The sequence below is a fragment of the Blennius ocellaris genome (genome assembly GCF_963422515.1).
Source record: "Blennius ocellaris genome assembly, chromosome: 4".
NCBI classification, from domain to species: domain Eukaryota; kingdom Metazoa; phylum Chordata; class Actinopteri; order Blenniiformes; family Blenniidae; genus Blennius; species Blennius ocellaris.
The window spans coordinates 15,932,265-15,953,409 of record NC_137653.1 but is presented as its reverse complement, the minus strand read 5'-3'; the positions used below and the strand labels follow the sequence as shown (position 1 = coordinate 15,953,409).

At 38.5% G+C, this 21,145-nt stretch overlaps 1 protein-coding gene across 1 annotated transcript; it reads right to left on the bottom strand.

Annotated features, from left to right (window-relative positions):
• Positions 1 to 5,267: 5,267 nt before the first annotated feature.
• LOC308129508 (uncharacterized protein) lies at positions 5,268 to 19,816 on the bottom strand (the record flags this gene model as incomplete). The annotated part of the gene is given in 31 exon segments (XM_080495452.1): positions 5,268 to 5,423; positions 5,509 to 5,676; positions 5,806 to 5,915; positions 6,005 to 6,104; positions 6,834 to 6,986; positions 6,988 to 7,035; positions 7,038 to 7,180; positions 7,264 to 7,356; positions 7,550 to 7,685; positions 7,770 to 7,910; positions 8,751 to 8,883; positions 8,979 to 9,093; positions 9,317 to 9,478; positions 9,729 to 9,860; positions 9,949 to 10,096; positions 14,556 to 14,681; positions 14,757 to 14,924; positions 15,650 to 15,759; positions 15,839 to 15,938; positions 16,031 to 16,173; positions 16,176 to 16,200; positions 16,203 to 16,366; positions 16,471 to 16,563; positions 16,670 to 16,805; positions 16,885 to 17,025; positions 17,695 to 17,827; positions 17,938 to 18,052; positions 18,214 to 18,375; positions 19,260 to 19,391; positions 19,511 to 19,655; positions 19,751 to 19,816. Coding segments are annotated over 31 exon segments (3,897 nt in total).
• Positions 19,817 to 21,145: the final 1,329 nt, after the last annotated feature.

Genomic DNA, 21,145 nt, shown 5'->3' with positions numbered 1-21,145 from the left:
GTTGCCTTGTCGGTTTCTGCTGCTGGTCTGAATTCACTTCCCCCAACCAGCAAAATAGAAAGGCAGGGCTGCTGCCTTCAGGCAATTTTGATTTTAATAAAAACACTCAACCAGTCACTCTATTAGTTGTCTTCTAAACCTTAGACAACGCAACCATACCTGTGTGCATTTCAACACCTTTTGTTTGCCTTAACGTCTACAGTAAACTTTAGTAATTTACATCTACCTTTATACATGTTCTTTATTGCAGCACAAAACAGTGACCCAAAGTCAATTTATTTTATGTACATTGCCTGAGAGCTCATGAGCTATGTGTGTTTGTTGAGCACACAAGAACTGTATGTTAACTTAAAAATAAACCTCACTATTTTGGAAACATTTCTTGAAGAGCAACTTTGGCACCAGTTACATGAATAGTCATTGAGAACATTTTCTTGAGTCTTGACAAAGCATCTGGGTATGCAATGAAAGTCAGGCCAAATCCTGAAAATAAGAACAAAAAAAAGTAATCACAGGCTACAATAAGATTTTATCTAGCTGGTGTTCATGTGGTTTGTCTAGCTGACCTTCATCCACCACTTCAGCAACAGATACTTTGTAGACGTGAGCCATGTGACCCAAGATTGAAAATATTGTAAAGCCAGCAAACACACTGGTCCCTACAAAGAGAAAAGAATTGTGAATAGGTGGGAATGGAAATGTCACTTTTTTAAGCTTTGAATCAAATACGGATCATGAGCTTACCACAATTAGTCAGTGTGATTATAAGTGTATCCTTGAACACATGTTGCGAAAGTTGTTAGAAGAACAAAGAGTTAGGACTCTGCCCCAGAGTGAAAAAAAAACATCTGTGGGGCAGCATCTTTCCAAACCTAACGCACACCATGACACCTTTAGTCAACAGATATTATATTATATGTACTTGTTTAGTGCGTAAACTATTTACCTCTGCTTCTGTCAGCTTAGTCAAATTGGACTTTGAGCCAATGTAGAAATCCATCCCCTCTTGAGCACCCTCTAGTGTCACACCTCTGATCAGCAGGATGAAAATCACCACATAAGGAAATGTTGCTGTATAATACACCGCCTGGTGAAACAGCAGAAGGGTAACTTTATGAGAAAAAAATAGCAACTTGTAGTATTTCAAATTCATTTGTGCATTTCATTTGTACAACATACAGTACAGCAGTGGATAGTAATAGAAATAATGCTTGTTCACGTGTATATATATATATATATATATATATAAGATACATTTTTAACAACCATTTTGCAGGCAGATTAAAATACTGCTTAATCGACTGAAGACAAAGTGCCAATCAATTTAAATTGAAATACTTGCTTAACAGTCTCGTCTTCTCTTTTCTTCTTTTCACTCATTTTGGCTTCTGCAATTCATCTTTGCTTAATAGTCCCTTGAAAAACAATGCAAGCTACAATTTTCTTGAATTTATAAATCCAACTCCTGTATGCTTCGAATAGGATATGAAATAAACAAGTTTTGGAAAAGAGGGACATTTGGCCACCCGACACGATATGGAAGCAGATGTGGCTCACAAATCAATTTGAAACGTATTAACAGAAATACTTTTTAATTTTCATGAAACTGCATTTTTTGACTTATGAATAAAAATGAATGATCAATCATCCAAACTACATTTTCATTTTCTTATCTAAGGCTGCTTATTCGGTGACTTAATTAAAATGAAAAAGAAAATTGACGACTAAGTTTTAATTTTCAAAAGACACTCCAGCAAATAGTGACCAAAATTCATTTTGAAATGTCAAATTTGAAAGTTAAAATGCATTAGCAACATGACGTTGCCACACATTCTTCAATTCCCCTGTCAGTGCTGTTGACACCAGTGCAAACGGGCCAGACCTGTGCAGGCCAGTCATTGCAGGTTTCCTGGAAGCCTTATAAGTCTGAAGACTGGCCATGTGGCTCATTGTCTGATCAGAGATCTGTCTGTCTGTCATGTGATACCATCTGTATGTGGTACAAATCTTCCCTCTAAATCTCTGGAAGAAAGCCTACGGTCCCTCAGTTAAGCAAAGGTGACGAACCTGTCTTCTTCGGGTGTTGTCTTCCTGGGACACATCACAAATATGTGGACATAAAATTATATAGATTCTTATCCATACATTCTTTTATCTAAGACTTTTAACCTCATTTCAATCCCCCACTGTTTTCAGAAGAGAGGTGGATTGAATTGAGATTAAAAGTCTTAGATAAAAGAATTTATGGGCAAGGATCAATATAATTTTATGCTCACAAATATGTGAACGTAAAATAATCTTGATCCTTGGCAGGTTAATGGTTAACTATAGTTGTCCATTAACCTGCCAGTTTCATCAACATGTAACACACACTGATCCTGGTCCAACTGCTATGGCAGTCTCACCCTGCAGTAGAGGCACCAATCTCCATATGTTGACTGGACTTTGGCTGCAGAACTGACCGAGTGCGCTCTCCAGGGAGAAAAGAGGAATTCCAGCCACCAGCAACATGGTGAAATAGGGGATAAGAAAGGCCTCTGGTAGATAGATGTGGTAGCACAGCAAGGTTAGATATAATAGAATGAGCATAGTGATATCAGGTAATGGCACATCTGTTCAGGATTTCAATATTATGAAAGAAAACATAATAGTGTTTTTCCACACTGTTCAGTTTTGAAATGCCAAAAGAGAATTACTTATTGGAGAAGCAGAACTGTTTTAGGTAATTACATTTGCAACATTATGTATTTTTATTTTATTTTGTATTATTAACAAAGGTTGACAAAACAACAAAGACAAAGACTCCATCCTCGTACAGTTGTTTAAGACATCGTATAGATCAGAAACTATGTTTCTCGACTGGCCTAGGAATGCCTTGGTTTGCCACCAGAAGAGCTGGAGGAAGTATCTGGGGCGAGGGAAGTCTGGGCAACTCTGCTTGGACTGCTGCCTCCGCGACCCAGCCCCGGATAAGCGGCAGAAAATGGATGGATGGATAGATCAGAAACTAGAAAGGGGACTTCTAAAAGTGCTTTCTATATCTTAAAACACATTCTACAACATACAATAAAATGGGTGAAATTAATAAAAATAGCAATGTCATTGTTCATGTTTGTTCTGGTGTTTTTGTGTGTGTCCAAGGCCACGTTTACATGTACCAGGGTATTTAAAAACCAGTGATGCTTCTCTGCCATTGGGCCTTTTTACATTTACACATGAACGCAGCTACGAGTTACAACAAACAAGGATTCCTGAAAACTCAGTCCACAGTTGAGATCTGGAAAAAACTTTGTAGCTCTGTTTGCATCTGAACAGGGCAGGGGGACATTTTTTTGTCACACTTTATGATGTTGTATTTTTTTTTTTCAGGGTTCTGATTGGCTTAATGCTTCTCGTTACACTGCCCCCTACAGGTTTGATTGCTCATAGTAGCTCCAAACCAGGTAGATATGCAGGTCCGGGTCAATGAAGGCTTTTTCGTAAACGTAGAGGGGAAATATCTGTTTTTGTAAAAACCTAGGTACATGTGAACACGACCTAAATCTCCCCTGTGGCCGAAGTTTTCAAGAATGATCGTTTGTGGTGTGTAAATGCAAGGCCCAAACGCAGAGAAATATCACCTTTTTTTTTTTTAACAGCCTCAGGCTCTTTGGTTTCCCCTCCCCATTTCTGATTGCTGCACCTGGTGCCTTTAATATATAAGGGACTTGTCTTGTGTGTTCTGGTTGTTGGTTGGTTTGTGTTTATACTTCCATGTTTCTGCCCTCCTGTGTTTTGTGTTGCTGCGTTACAGCGAGTCTGAGTCTCTGCCCTCCTGTGCTGCAGCTTTCATCCTTTTGCGGAATTTACCTTTGAGCTGTCGCTTCCCTGTGCCTTTGCAGACTGCTACTACAGGAGGACTTTGTTTTTGGACTTTTGTTTTGTTTTTGGGACTTTAAAATGTGTTGTTTTTTTCAATGAGGGTGTCGGGCATCTCTTGTCACTTGTTACTAATTGTTACTTGTGGAGCCATTGTAAAGCAATATGGTATTAAGTATATACTAATCCCCTGAATCTATTTCTGTCTAAATTATTAGTGAATAAAGCATATCTGGATGTATTTATGAGAAAAACTTCAGAAAAGTGTTTTCAAAAATTAATGAGTGACCAGTGAAGTGAGGGATCTTTCTCAATTCATACCTCCAATTATCAACACTAAATACAGTATATCTATGACTGGAGTCTGGTGCTCTCAGTTTGAGACAATATTCTATTGGGTCCCTCTTTTCCACTCTCTACAGGTTCTTTCACCTCCAAAATTCCAGAACTAAAATATAATAAGGTCAATAACTTCACTGTAATGTACTGTGGACCAATGAAACTCTGTCCTCTGTCGGTCCTGCTGATCAAACTACAGCTATTAGTTTGACAAAAAAAAGACTGTATTAAGTGTACGGTACTGCATTAAATAGATTACACCGCAAAAGCATATATTTATATAAGCTAAAAACAAAAATAGATAAATAAAAGAAAACCAGACAAATTAAATTCTCATTTATGCACAAATCATTATTGTTTTACATATATTTAACAACTACATGTGTTTCACAATATTCATTGACGCTGTTCAATTCATTCATGAATGTTTAAATGTGATACGTTCCTACTGTAATATATAAATCTGGTGAGTCATGTATGTATACCTCTTTTAACCTCTGCACAATAATGAGTTTTTTGTTTCAAAGGTTCAGAGTTCAATACATTGACGTGATAAATGAGTGACTCATTATTTCTTTGATATGCCTTAAGCTCAAAAACGTATACTCTGCTGTATTGCCACTGCTCCACTGTGCATGTGACCAATAGCTTATTTTGGAAGGAATGTGTAGCTCAGTCTTAACCGCCATTCAGTTACTTTGATATAATGTAATGTGATTTTTCTTTGGTGTAAAAATTATAAAACCTGTTTAACTGGGATACAGCTGGGTCAAACTCATTACAGGCTGTTGTTTACTTCATTTATCTAATCTTGGTCTTCATACAATCTATTCGTGCTTACTCTAGATGGAGTAAATAAATGGAAATAATGTACAAGGCTTTTCTCAAACATAAAAGATGTGACAGTGAAATCACTCTCGTTACATTCATTGTGTTTTCATTCTCAAACCTGAGAATAGATTCCTGAAAATTATTGCTGTAGTTTCGAGTTGAAAGCAGTGAGTAAACAGTATGACATGTTTTCTGTGTGCGAGTCCTGAGCTTCTCTTTTCTTTAAACATAAACAGACATCAGAGCCTTGATTCTGAGATCTTATTCACATCCTCTTCTGGTCTTCTTGGGTTGTTCTCCCCCTGATGGGAGCTTTGTTTTGAGTAACGTTCGACTCGGTGGACGTCCAGGTAGGGGTGCCAATCTTCAGATGGGGAACTCAGTGATTTCAAACGCTGGAGAAAGTAAAAGCCGCATCAATTTAAGACCTGGAGACTCTTTACATGATGTTGTATATTGATAACACATGAGCCTACGAACCTGCCACAGGCTTCCTTCTGCTTTTGTCAACTTATAGACAGCGACAACAGGGATCCAAATGACAATAAATGCAATCATGCACCATCCTAGAGCCAATCCCCAGGCCGGGTACGGGATGCCATCATAGGTAGGAGGAACAAAGGTTATCACCGACCATATGAAGATCACCTAGACAAAGAGAGGAAGTTCAGCGGCTGCTGGATGAGATAGACAGAGGATTCCCCATTTCTTCATGCATTTTTGAGTAGTGTTGAGTGCATAGTTTATATACTAAATAATTGGTGAGGTTGTGCTCACCACCATGATGCAAGGGCTGATTAAAAACCAACACGATTTCCACCACAGCCAGAAAGCAAAACTCTTCTTGCCAATCATCATCTCAATATCTTCAATGAAACGGTTTATTCCTATAAGAAGAGAATCAACATGCTAAAGTGTTAAGTTTAAGGTCACTTTCATGAGCACATGAATCAAATTTCTCGAAGACAATTTTTACCGTAAACGTAGGAGACACCAATGACCTCGAAGATAGCCAGAATAAGCAGCACCCAGCCAGCAGCAAAATTGTCCAATAGAGTTACCCAGTATATCCCAGCCTATCACAAATACACACACAGAAATAGATGTACACATCAAGATATTGTGTATCTTGTAAAACATTATAATATAACATATATTGTTTGATGACCTGCGCATTTGTTTTTGATGTTCATGTAGTTAATCTTATTTTGACGTCATTAGCTTTATTAGCATTTCTTTAAAAGTAAGAACAGTAAAGTCAGTGTTTCAACAACATCTTTGGCCAACTGTCATAAAGGTTTGTTCCTACTACCACAGCTCTTTAAAACCTATTACAACACAGCTCATCTGCATCTCTACCAGGTTTCTTCAAAATCTCAATATCCCAGCCATGTTGCTATCAGTATATTATCTCTAATATACTAAACATACCATAGCTGGGATATTGGTGACAATGCAGAAACATTTTTACAACATTATTTTACGTTTGACTGGTTTCTTCCTCGATATAAACAGAAGGATGTTGTTGTCATTAACATTTTCACAAGATCGATCTTTGAAATTCTTCATAGATACATCAGGGACATGAATACATTCATTTTAAGGGATGCATAATTGTAATCTAAAACTAAATGACATATACATGCAAAATTTACATTTGCATGATGCATTCTTAGAAACAAGTATTTGTGGAATTTACTCATCTTGTCGAACCAGATAAGTTCCTTTCCCATGCTAAAAGTAAACAAGTTATCCAGTTCCATGTCAGACGCATACAATGCAAAGATGCAGTGAAGCAAACTTACACTTGTGACACATGGCAGGCCCATGAGAAAGAGGAACGAAGCTGCTGCGATAGTCAATAAACCACGTTTGGACTTCAAGGTTTTAGGGAATGCATCAATGAGGCTTGTAGTTATAACCTCTAATGACAAGAAGACACAATTGAAGTTAGAGAAACCTTACGATGGAATGTTTAATGTTTTCAATATGAAGTATAGCATCCACTAGAAGATTGTAATCAGACCTATTCCTGCAAACTGAGAGTCCAGACCAACGGTCAACAGCATGAAGAAGAACAAAATGGACCAAAGCGGAGAAATGGGAAGCTTTGACAGAGCATCTGGGTATGCAATGAAAGTCAGGCCAAATCCTGTGTAGACACACAATTAAAGTTATCAAAGACAACCTCACGAGAATTTGTATTTTATCTTAGTGATGCTTTGTGTATCTGACCTTCAGCCACCACATCTCTAACAGATACTTTGTAGATGTGAGCCATGTGGCCCAAGATGGAAAATATGGCAAGGCCTGCAAACACACTGGTCCCTAAATAGAAAGAGAGTACATATTAAATATATATATATATATATATACCGTATATATATATATATATATATATATATATATATATATATATATATATATATATATATATATATATATATATATATATATATATATATATATATATATAATTTTTTATTTTTATTTTTTATTGTGCTCGTAGTCAGGCTCTTACCAGAATTAGAAAGTGTGATCATGAGGGTGTCCTTCCACATATTGTTGTGGAAGTGGTTATAAGAGGAGAGGGTTGTGACTCCACCCCAGGCAATAGAGAGTGAAAAAAAGATCTGTGTTGCAGCAGCTTTCCATGTCTAAAACACATAGTCACACATTCAGTCGGAAAGTTTTATTTTTGTGTGTAAACTGTGTTTGGTCACAAAAAGCTGGAGGTTTACCTCTGCCTCTGACAGTTTAGTTAAATTCGACTGTGTACCAATGAAGAAATCAAGCCCATCTCGAGCGCCCTCTAGTGTCACTCCTCTAATCAGCAGGATGAAAATCACCAGATAAGGAAACGTTGCAGTGAAATACACAACCTGGAGAAACAACAAAAACATATATTTGTGCTTAATTAACAATTTCCATGCACCAGTATCGGCACAAGTGATCAACTTCTTCTTCTCGAATTTCTGGGTGAAAGCTATTTTTCTTAGAAGATGATAGACAAAGACAAATGCACATTTTGTTCTTTGATTTAGCTGTAATATAGAGGGAAGCATTTCTAACAAGCGCTAGTTAAGAAGAATGCTATGAAAGTATGTGCATCACTTTGAATTAAAATAGTTAGCCTTGCTTTAATGTATCAACTACGCCTTAATATCTCTAAATCCCCATAAAGCTAAAGTTATGGACAATATCTTTGTAGGTTGTACTTATATCCTACTTAACAGGTGTCTGTATCAGCATCTTCACATGAAATAGTGAACAGTGATAATGAATTGTTATTTTTAGATTGATATCTCCAATTTTTTTTAATCATTTAATGGTATTCTAGTAATGTAGCTGTGTTGACCTCTGCTGATCGTTACAACTGGGATGTTAAAATCGGTTTGTTGTTGGCTCTCTAAAGTAAAATAGAGTAAGCCTGCACAAGTCTGTCTTATTTAGTTTTTCACAGTTTGTAAAGCCGTGGTTTAGTTAGGCATGCACTGACCATTGTAACTAACTGTCAGTTGAATTAAATGTCAGCAAGATATTAAACACTTGCTGAGGACGTCGATGAAACAATAGTCTTTTCTGTACTGTCTCATAGTAAATAAGTACCAGATTTGTCTCTATGTGGTGTGACAGTTTAGTTTTCGGAATGAACAGATTGTTTGCCAGTAATATGCACACCGGATGGATGAGAACCTGATTTGTGTAGGGGGTTGACTTACTTTGCCTGATGACTTGATGCCTCTGATGAGCGCTGCAGCAACAATTGTAGAGCACAACAGCAGACAGAGAGCCAGCTGCCAAATTACAGACCCTGTTTCATCAAGACCGCTGGATCTCTTCAGCACCACAAGACTGAGCAGGGAACGGAAGGAGACAATCTTTTATACAACAGTAGTATGAAAACTGAGTGTGTGTTCATGAGTTTGACGTGAGCGTACAATCCTTACTTCCAGTACTGTTCACTCGGGCTCTGGACTGGCATATGGATCCTATCGGACTCAGGACAGGTTATGTTTTGTTCAGTCCAGTTGGCCACCACCACACCACTTACATTACAATGCACTGAAATAAAAGAACATATGTGTCAATGCACAATCATTATACCTTTAATCCAAAAATATGGCTTAGTAGATTTCTCAAGAATGACCACAGTATTAATCACTGAGCCTGACAGTCAAACCAAAATGATGTCATTGTGGCCCAATTACATGAAAATGCAGATCGTGACTAAACACATGATTTCATCAACAACTCCCAAACAAAAAATATGAGATAAACAGAGCACCTATTGGTGTGGTGCTGCAGTTACTGTTAGACCAGCTGAAACAGTCTGACCACGGCAGAGGATTTTGCATGGAGGCGAACATGTAGTACAGGCTGTAGGCGATGATGACGTTGTAGTAGATTGATGATATGACATTAGCAATGACCATTGCAATGCCAACACCTGTAGAGATTATCCACAAATGTAAGAATTTATATTTTAATGATATTTCAAACAATTAGAATTTTCTTTTTTCAGTCCATCAAAAGAGCATAATTTCCCCTAAAAGACAGAAGCATTGGTTTACTGAGTAGGATGAGAAATGTGGTACTTTGGTTAAAGAGTAAAAAAAAAAAAGTTAAGGTCTTATGACTGAGCTAAATTGTTTACATAGTTGTCCATTAACCACACTTCTCAGTGAACCATGTCTCACCCTGCAGTAGAGGCACCATTCTCCATATGTTGATTGGACCTTGGCTGCAGAACTGACCGAGAGCGCTCTCCAGGAAGTAAAGAGGAATTCCAGCCACCAGCAACATGATAAAATAGGGGATGAAAAAGGCCCCTGGACAAAATGAAGAAAATGTTGGAATGAGAATGGTGTTGTCAAGTAATAGATGGGCACATGGATTTGAAAGCAAACACTGGCATACCGCCTCCATTTTTGAAGGCCAAATATGGAAACCTCCAGACGTTCCCCAGTCCAACAGCATAGCCTATCATAGAGAGGAGGTACTCGGTCTTGCTGTTCCAGTTTCCACGCTCATTGTTCTCGTCTCCATCATCTGCACTCAGCTCCTCCTTAGAAAAAAAACCATGTTTTAAAGTGGTTGAAGTTGCAAACATTATTATGTTAATATTATGTTATTAACATATATTATTATTATGTTATGTGTGTGTGTGTGTGTGTGCGTGCGCGTGTGTGTGTGTGTATATATATATATAGAGAGAGAGAGAGAGAGTGAGAGAAAGAGAGAGAGAGAAGTCATATTTACAATAGTCACAGTATTTAGCAGTGCTAGGACAGTGGTATTTATATGCATATTCTTACATATATCAAAGTCATTGAGTCATGAATTACTTATTTAAAATCCACAGAAAAAGTTTAGATGTTCTTACCTGATTGACCACTGCAGGATTTTTGAATATTAAATTCTTCAAATTGTTCAAGCCATAGTTCTTCATGTTGTTTGATTTGCTTCTCAGAGCTCTTCATCCCTTTATGACACCTGTCTCGTAAATGTTGTCTTATAATGCCCCTTTCAACATAAAGGAGTGATGTTTCAACCAATCACCTGTCTAGATCCTCCCTTAAGGTGTGTGTGTGTGTGTGTGTGTGTGTGTGTGTGTGTGTGTGTGTGTGTGTGTGTGTGTGTGTGTGTGTGTGTGTGTGTGTGTGTGTGTGTGTGTGTGTGTGTGTGTGTGTGTGTGTGTGAGTGTGTAATGCAAAAAGACAACAGAAGCACAAAGTTGATGCAAGTTATCGTCACACTCACTCAGACCAAGTCAGGGAATGTTACATCAAACTATAAATAACCAGATTTTCAGACTTGAAATTGCAACACAAGCTGCTATCACTCCACAATGTCATGTTGCCAAATTAGTGTATAAGCCTCATCTCTCGTATTTCTTAGAGGAGTACCTGCATTTTATCTGATAAACAAAGGAGTAGAGCTGTGACTGTGTGTGACTCAGGTGGGACTGTAAATCCTTGTTTCTACTTCAAGCCGCTGCTGTGATGGATGATGAGTAGAAGTCATTGTGGTTAATGACATACACCCATAATGGTAATACTTTTGGCATGCGTATGCTTGGGACCTGCAATTACATATCACCGCAACCTTGTCACATTATGACTGGTGGTATCTGTAAAATATCTACTCCACTTTTATGATTACAACAGATACACAGTAAAAAAAAAAAAAAAGTGTTAAGTTTGCTCTTAGAGAGTTGAATTTAACTCTGTTTCAGATCATGTTTTGTCCCACTCAAGAATGGACAGTGTTTTCATCAGCAGTGTGTTTCAAAACAAGAGCTGCTTCCACATCCTCATGAGATAGCACTGCCTCAGTGGTCAAGGATCTCAGCTGACCATGGCCTGGCCCACCAAGTCAAGAAAAAACATAATTTTAGTGACTCCTGCCAACACATTTGCTCAATATATTTAGTTATAAATTAGTAAACTTACTTTTGGGTCATTTGCAGACTGAGGCACCGCTTTCTTCTGCAGTTTTTCTTCAGCTGTTATGCAAGGTATCCTGAACCACTCTTTGGATAGTAGAAGTGCTCCTATGTGATTAAATAGATGCAGACTCATTATGACATCAACATTTCTCAGGCCAATTTTGTGTTTATTGTTTTAAAAACCTTTTTGTAACTTTTTAGAATATGGGTCTTCCAGATCAGGGAACAAAGCAACTTTCCCTTGTGGATACTTCACTCTGACACTTTTTGAGGGGACGTCCTGGTGTTTGAATTCAATGATGACATTCAATTAGACATCATTAGAAACAATCAAACAACTAACAATGTTTCTTCATACCCTCAATGCATGACTCTTGCATGTGTTTGTGTCATATCAGGAGGAAGTATGTTGATCTGAGGATTCTGGTGGCATCTTTCAGAGATTTGGGTTTTGCATACGCTTGCACCGGGCTTTGTTGTTAGGATGTTTTCATTCAACTTACCATGCATAAGACAGGAAAATAATTATGTAAAAACATTTTCCATCCAGTGGAACAACATCAAAATTAGACTGAACAACAATGTCCACTCACTACTTTTGCCTCATAGTTTATGTGTCATGGCCTTTTAGGTTGACTTCTTTCAGCAGCGGTTGCTTCTTTAGGAGGGTCACATGAGGTGAAGTTTAGAATGACACTACTGTCAGATGCTACTGAGCATGACGGTAATGAAGATGATGATTGGGAAGTATCTGTGTTAAATCACTCTATATGAAGTGCTGATCCTCCCATCCAAACCCTCAAAATTAATATGAACATGTGTCAATGATTAGCAAGTTCTTCATTGCTCAAGATGACTCGGTAGGTTTCGGGTGACTCCTTCACTACTCCTTCAAAAACGTCTGCATCAACCTCTGTGTCAGATTGATCATACACCGTTCTATCGAGCTGTTTGTGTTCTTTGTACGTTACATTTTAGGCACACTAAAGTAAAAGGAAAAATAAAAAATGTTACACATTTTGAAAGAACAATATCAACAGGTGATTCCCATCCATTTTAACACACATCAGAAACAATTGTCGTTCCGAAAGATTAGGTACCTTAATCACATTCACGTTCAAGTCTTTGGTGGTGTGTAGTATGTAGTAAGTTAAATTGTTCAAAGTGCTACTTTTTGTCTCGGCCTGCATGCACAGTTTTAGTTATGACACAGAAAGCGCAGTCGCTTTTTCTTGCCACAAGAGAGAGTAGCTCCAAAAGAAAAGGGACTGAAGAGAAGAAAAAAGACTTCTGCTGCTGATTGATGAGCAGGACAGGAGCAATATGTTGAGCAGTAAAATACTTCAACCTTAACACACAGAATCCATCATTCATGTGTGCAATGCAGCACTTTGCTGCGGCAGTATGAAGACAATAAAATAACAGGTTCGCTCCTAATCCTGGGGAATGAATGTTTCACTTCATCGTCTCTGCTACAAGCTAATCCATGTGCTTCAAGTGAATAAGATTGGCTCGCAATTAACGATTACAATACTAACAACAATTTTGTTGCTAAAACTATGACATAAAAGAGTGCAGCCACATATCAGCACAGCAATACGGTGTTGAGAAATTAGGAACGTTTACTTTATCTACCTGACAGATAAGCTACTTGTAGCAGCATTTTGGCAGTTTTAGCTGCACACAGTCATGTTATTTTTGTATCTTTTGATTTCTGTGGCACACTTTGGTTAATTTCAATCCTGTGTCTCCAAAGTGGGACATTGTATGACTCTCATTCAACACTGGCGTTTCTTTATTCCCTCATCTACTGTTTCATTTCTCTTCACTTTTGCTTCCAAATTAAAAGTGAAGTGAAAATATTACTGTGACACCACCAATGTCAATTACATTGTTGTCACAGCTATACAGTAGGTGGTCATGGTCATGGAGTTCATGCAGAAATCCATATCACAGTTGCTTAGGGAAAGATGGAGATGCATATCTGCTACATGTTCTCACTGTGACAGAGAGCCTGCGGTCTCAACTTGGTATTTTGCGTGTCTAACCTTTGGTCGGTGACGTTTGGCCACAAGCTTTCCTCGAAAAGCTCATAATGTGTGATAAGGATTTTTCGGTGGAACCACAGAAAAGAAAACAGTGCAATTCCTTGTGTGTGCGCGTGTGTGCATACACTCCCCCCCTTCCCCTCTCTGTCTCTCGCTCTCTCTCTCTCTCTCACACATCTGATATGTGATGGTCTATGTTCCAAATAATCAACTGATGCAATAACCTCTCATTGGGGATTTCCAGTGTTATTTTTGAGTTTCGGTTCATTTCCAGTCACCAGCAAGGATTTGTTTTTGCCTTTAATTCGGCTGGCTTATTAAAGACTATTAAAAATAATCTAATGTCTCATTTGTATGTCCACAATCTATTTCTAAAATCTGGGCCAAATGCAGACCATAGTTTTATGGTGATGTTGAAGTTGTCTGTCCTCCTTTTTTTGCTCCTTCACACTGAAATACTCCTTGAGTGTTGTCATCTGTGCTTCATCCCTCTCCCTGGTGCATATATGCGTTATCCTCAATTGTCAGTCACATGTTCATCTCTCATGTCTGTGATTTCTATTAGAGAATAGCCTGCCTGTGAAATCTGGTCAATCTTTTCTCTCTGGTCGGCACCTTTGTCATCCCCTTTTTTTCTTGTCATTTTGGATTACCTTTGACTATTTTCATTGCTTCGGTGACTGACTACTTGTGTACTGGACCCTGCTCGAAATGGCCAAAACCTGTGTGTTTCTACGCTATGTGTTTTTGTCCTTTGCCTTAACCCTGTCTTCATTTGACCATGAGATCTTGAATGTCAAACATAAGCAAATGTACTGAAAGAGTGGTGTATCGATGGTCCTACCAAAATTGTGTAAATATTTCAGTCTCTGGAATGATTCAGCAGTTCTTATTCTTTTTTTAAATTTTTTTATGAAAATTATATATCAACATGAAGAATGGGATGCACCGAGTACAGTGTAGGACCAAAGAGAAGGCAAACTCAACATGAAAAGACATCAGAGCCTTGACTCTGAGATCACATTTACATCCACATCTGATCTGTTTGGGTTGTTCTTCCTCCGATTGGAGCTTTCTTTCGCGTAACGTTCCCCTCGGTGGACTTCCAGGTAGGGGTGCCAATCTTCAGAGGGGGAACACAGTGACTTCAACCGCTGCAGAAAGAAAGCAGCATGAATTTGAAACCCTTATGCCGGAAATGATATATAGAATGCACATATTCCACAAACCTTCCACAGGTTTCCTTTTGCTTTGCCCAGCTTAAACACAGCGACCACAGGGATCCAAATGAGGATGAAAACAACTATGCACCAGCCCAGAGCCAAGCCCCAGTCTGGATATGGGATTGTTCCATACAATGGAGGCACAAAGGAGATCACCGACCATACGAAGATCACCTAAACAGACAAGATATGAAGCACACATTTTAGCAGCTGCTGGCAGGAAATAAAGATAAGTTTTCTTTTCTCTGTGTGCTTTTGGGGAGTGAAAATAGTTGTTGAACTCTTAAATTGACACGAAAACAGTTAAACACTCTTTTGAGTCCTAATCAGTGTGAAAGTTAGTGAAGATTTTTATAAAATTCCTTTCATTTTAATAAAACTACTTCCTTACTTTTGTCAGTTTGATGTGTGTTAATGGGCATTATTGCCGAGCTGCCAACACTGCATGGGTCAGTCTCGTGTCTAATTCTTTCTTGGAAGAGTAGCTGGAGCTGGAGTCTGTGCGTTTTTTTTTTTTTTTTTTAAGAAAATGCTTCATGACCTGAATGTTTGCAGTGCCCAACTCAAACACTAATGACTATGAAAAGACGCATAGTTTTTTCCCCTCTTTTTTTTTGTTACACTCCAGGTTGATTAAGGAGCCCCTAAACATTAATTTAAACTGACTTTGTACACAGAATAAAACAGAGGGGATATGTGCTATAGCAGGATGTGAGAAAAGCTGCCCTTTCAGTAATTTCCTCAGAGACAGAGTCAGAGCATTTTTGAAAAGTTCTACCTTGGAGTCATTGAAAAAGCTGTTTACTTCATAGCAGCAACACTGTTAAGCTGTAATACTTTTTTTTTTTTTTTTAAGTTAGAACTCAAAAGAAAGAACAATTTGTGAGTTTTGTACTTACAGCTATGACACAGGGGGTGATAAAAAACCAACAGGCTCTCCACCACAGCCAGAAAGCAAAACTCTTTTTTCCGATCATCATCTCCATATCTTCAATAAAACGGTTCAATCCTGTCGAGTGTGAGAACAGTTTAAGATCATCTGTAATCTTACATTGGTATTTATATAAATGATCATTTATACTGTTTACCATATATGTAGGAAACACTAATGAGCTCGAAGAGAGCCAAAGCAAGCAATACCCAGCTGCCGACAAACTTGTCAATGAGAGTTACCCAGTATATCCCAGCCTGTCATCAAAACACACGTACAGACACAATGTATGGCGATGAGCAAGTGATGTGGCTGATTTCAAGCATCCAACACATTGAAGCAGACTTACCTTTGTGACACATGGTAGGCCCAGCAGGAAGAGGATGCAACTAATTAACACAATCAGTAAACCATGTTTTCCTTTCAGTGTTTTGGGGAATGTGTCACTCAGGCTGGTAGTTATCACCTCTAAAGACAACAAGACAAAATTGTGGATTCAGCAATCAAACCGCAGAGGCATTATTGTTTCCCATATTCAGCTCAAAGTGTAAAATCAAACCTAGTCCTGCAAACTGAGAGTCCAGACCAACGGTCAACAGCATGAAGAAGAATAAAATGGACCAAAGTGGAGAAATGGGAAGCTTTGACAGAGCATCTGGGTATGCAATGAATGCCAGGGAAAATCCTGCAAAAAGACATTAAAACAAAAACAAAAAAAAACATCATTGGAAGCCACCTGTTGAAATGAAATTGTCAGTTAATTTTGCTGAGTTAGTTTATCTATCTGACCTTCATCCACCACTTCCTTTATAGGTATGTTGTAGATGTGAGCCATGTGACCCAAGATTGAAAATATGGCAAAGCCTGCAAACACACTGGTCCCTACAAAGAGACAATGAATATTACATTTGTTTGAATGAAAGTATAGATTAGATTTTACATAACAAAATAAGGAAACAGATAATAATGTTGGTAATCAGACTCCCACCAGAATTAGCGAACGTGATCAGGAGTGTGTCCTTGAAGACATCGTTGTTAAAGTGGTTATAAGAAGAGAGGGTTATGACTCCACCCCAGGAAATAGAGAGTGAATAAAAAATCTGAGTTGCAGCATCTTTCCACGGCTAAAACACACAGACATATACAGTTTTATTTTACATCAAACAACTGTCATGTGTAAACTGTGTTTAGCTGGGGGTTTACCTCTGCTTCAGTCAGTTTAGTTAAATTTGACTCTGTACCCATGTAGTAATCAATCCCAGTTTGAGCGCCCTCTAACGTCACACCTCTGATCAGCAGGATGCAAATCACCACATAAGGAAACGTTGCAGTGAAATACACAACCTGGAGAAACAACACAAAGGGAACTTTGTGAACATGTGATAGATTGTATTTAGAAAATCACCATGATCTTCAGTCTGAGTTTGAAATATGGAGAAAAATGTATATTGTACTTAACGTAATGATCCATAAATGTTGTACTATCTATGTGTTTGATTTTGTCACATGGATGAAGAGGGTCACATGGATGAAGAGGGTTTCTCATTAGCATAGCATAAATAATAAAAAAAAAAGATATTAGCGAGTGTCTGTCTGTGTAGTCAGTACTTGTAATAAGCCAAATTTGCCCCATTGTATTCTTTTATATACCGTATTTAGAAGTTAAAGTGCTCTGATGCTGGAAAAACCAATGCCGACTGGAGAACGATTAAGCAAATGCCCGTCAAATAATAGTATCCAACTACAAAAAAGCATGGGTGCAAAATTTAATCTGCAAGTAGTTTCTGTCAAGGACAAAAACATATACATTGTAAAATGCAATAAATTTGTAAATTAGCATGCTTGGACTGGGTATTGTGGATTCGAAGCACTTTATTTGCAAGTGGTGTGAGTGTCTGGGAGCATGTCGGATAATAATAATTATAATGATAATGACGATGATGATGATTATTATGATTATGATAATAATAATAATATGATGCTGTACGTCATATGTGGGGCATATTGACTTACTTTGCCTGATGACTTGATGCCTCTGATGAGCGCTGCAGCAACAATTATGGAGCTCAGCAGCAGACAGAGAGCCAGCTGCCAAATTACAGACCCTGTTTCATCAAGACCGCTGGATCTCTTCAGTACCACAAGACTGAGCAGGGAATGGAAGGAGACAACCTTCTATACAACAACAGTGGTATGACAACTGAGTGTGTATTCGTATGTGTGTTTATGCGTTTGACGTGAACGTACGATCCTTACTTCCAGTACTGTTCACTCGGGCTCTGGACTGGCATTTGGATCCTATCGGACTCAGGACAGGTTATGTTTTGTTCAGTCCAGTTGGCCACCAACACACCACTTACATTACAATGCACTGAAAGACAAGATCCATGTCTCAATATTATCACTATTTGACATGTATTACTGACTGTCGCTGTCACTGACGTTCCAAAACCTAGTATTTATGCCAAAAATACTTGATGGTAATACAAAGATTTATCAGAACTTCACAAAAGTAGCAGATAAACTGAGCACCTATCGGTGTGGTGCTGCAGTTACTGTTAGACCAGCTGAAACAGTCTGACCACGGCAGAGGATTTTGCATGGAGGCGAACATGAAGTACAGGCTGTAGGCGATGATGACGTTGTAGTAGATTGATATCACAACTGTTACCATGACTGTTCCAACACCAACACCTGGTGGGAGATCAAGCAAAAAGAAACATCAGAAAATATAGTGAGCAAACAGAACTTCTCCCCTGCCTCTGGCTCCTGAACTGAAAATTTGGTATATTCTTTATGGAACTGTTGCAAGCAAAGAAATATGTGCAAGTTACCTGTATGTGTTTCAGGTGAAAGTATTATAATAAATGTCACAAAGACAAACTTTAGGCCAGTTGTGATGTAAAATGTGAATAGCGAGACTTCTATTGTGCGCCATCGGCCCATCCAACCACCACCAACCACTCACTCTCACACTGCAGTCACACAGGCAGTTCAGGGTTCGGTGTCTTGACCAAGAACACTTGGGGTGTCTCATCTCTGGCCTACATGCAGGCAGAGATGGGACATCAAACCTGCAACCTTCCGATTGGGAGACGACCGCTCTACCAACCAAGCCATGTTGCCATTTATATATTATATTAATGAAGTTGTGAGCTGCGTTTTACAATATATTTTTAGCCAGTAGTATTTGACAAATGGACTTGACTGTAGCACACACACTGCACCATCTAAGAGGTACAATAGTTGTAGAATCTCAGGATCTCCTTTTATACACATGCTGATTTTCTTATCATTTGGATCCGGCTGGTGTTTTGCTAACACAATTTCCTCTGTTGTGAGGGTGACAGTATAGTTTCATTATAGCTCTACCCTTAAAGAAATCTTTGTTCTTAGAGTGGAAAGTCACTCCATCACATGGGAGGCAACATTTATTGGCATGAAGTGGTAGACTGAGTTGTAAACCTAATACCTCAGGTAAAGCATGTTTTAAAAGAAAGGGTTAAGGTTTGAAGATTGAGCCATCTTTGTTTACATAGTTGTCCATTAACCACGGACCTCATTAAATCAGGTCTCACCCTGCAGTAGAGGCACCATTCTCCATATGTTGATTGGACCTTGGCTGCAGAACTGACCGAGAGCGCTCTCCAGGAAGTAAAGAGGAATTCCAGCCACAAGCAACATGGTGAAATAGGGGATGAGAAAGGCTCCTGGGGGGAATGAAGGATTTTATGACACAGGTAAGAAAAGAAAAGCTCAAAACGAATCATTACAATGGGGAAAGGGTTGTCAATTAAAGAATAGGAAGGAAAAGTAAACACTGATATACCTCCTCCATTCTTGTAGGCCAAATAAGGAAATCTCCAGATATTTCCCAGTCCAACAGCATAACCTAACATAGAGAGGAGGTACTCTCTCTTGTTAGCCCATTGTCCGCGTTCAGGCTCCTTGTCAACATCATCCACCTCCTGGTCCTGCTCAGAAAAGATAGATAGATAGATAGATAGATAGATAGATAGATAGATAGATAGATAGATAGATAGATAGATAGATAGATAGATAGTCTTACCTCTTTGACCACAGCAGCATTTCCAAAAATTAAACCCTTAAAATTGCTCAAGCTGTACTCCTTCATCTTGTTTCACCTGCTTGTTAGAACTCTACATTAATATTTCAAAGGACTCCAGCAGGTTCATTTAAAGTGTCTACTTCAAACACAAGTGAGAGATTATTGAACCAATCACCTCCTTTGGTCCGCCCCAGGAGGTGGGTGTGTGTGTTTCTTGAACTACAACAAATGCTGCATGAAGGTGATGGAAGTTTCCATCACACCCAGTCAATCTGAGCTGGTTAATGTTGCTTTAAATGTCTCGTGATTACTGTTGCAGAACGTGACACCTATCCTCTCTGAGTATGACTGATACAGACACAAAAAGAGTTGAGCTGTATCTGTTTCTCACTATCTTGTGATAAGTGTGCATGTGTTGTCATCACAACTCTTAATAGTGGTGCAATAAATACAAATCATTAAGGTCAATGATCTGTACACGTCATGACAATCCTACATTTTGAGCACCTCCTTCCTAAGCACAGTCAAAGCAAGTCCCAGGAATGAGAGTGATTTGTGTGTCCAAGTCAACAACACATTTGGTGGTCATTGTCTTAATTATTGGCAGATAGCTGTCAGACATAAAGTAAATTAAAGCAGCTGTATTGCAAAGGCCTGCTGCTTTGCAGAATTTATCTACACCTTGTAAGCATTGAGGTTTATCAGTAATACCTCTTGTTCCTCATGCGTGTGCTTTTGGGAATTGTCAGTGTATGGGTTTACGGGATTTCTGCTCATTTTATTACAAGATTTTGACCTCATTGTGTTGCTCATTACGTGACGTGGTAAGTAAATAATTATTTCTTCACTGTTACTGTCCGTAAGGCGATCCAGGTGTTTGCACTCTTCACCTGTATTTATGTCTTGTATGCCCCTATATCAACATTTTCAAAGTATCAAAGCATTCTTCATTGTTACAGTAAAACTGGTTCATTACTTGTTTTACATAACCCTCATGTGGACGACTCAGATGATCACAGCAGTTGTTTTGCCCATACTGACACTGCAGAGGTTAACGGATTTAAGAGTGATTAAGTTACATTCATGATGGATGGATACTAGGACTTCCAGGTTCCAGGTTATTTAAAAAATGAAAGCAATTCCAAACTAAATTACATTTACATTGTTTTTATTTAGAAAACTATCTGAATTCTGACTAGAATTTATTTCACTTCAGAACTGTCACTTTAAGTATAATTAAGTATGTTTTTGCTAATGATTGAGCTGGACTGTCACTGCTGGCACTGTGTGTGTGTGTGTGTGTGTGAGTGTGTGTGTGTGTGTGTGTGTGTGTGTGTGTGTGTGTGTGTGTGTGTGTGTGTGTGTGTGTGTGTGTGTGTGTGTGTGTGTGTGTGT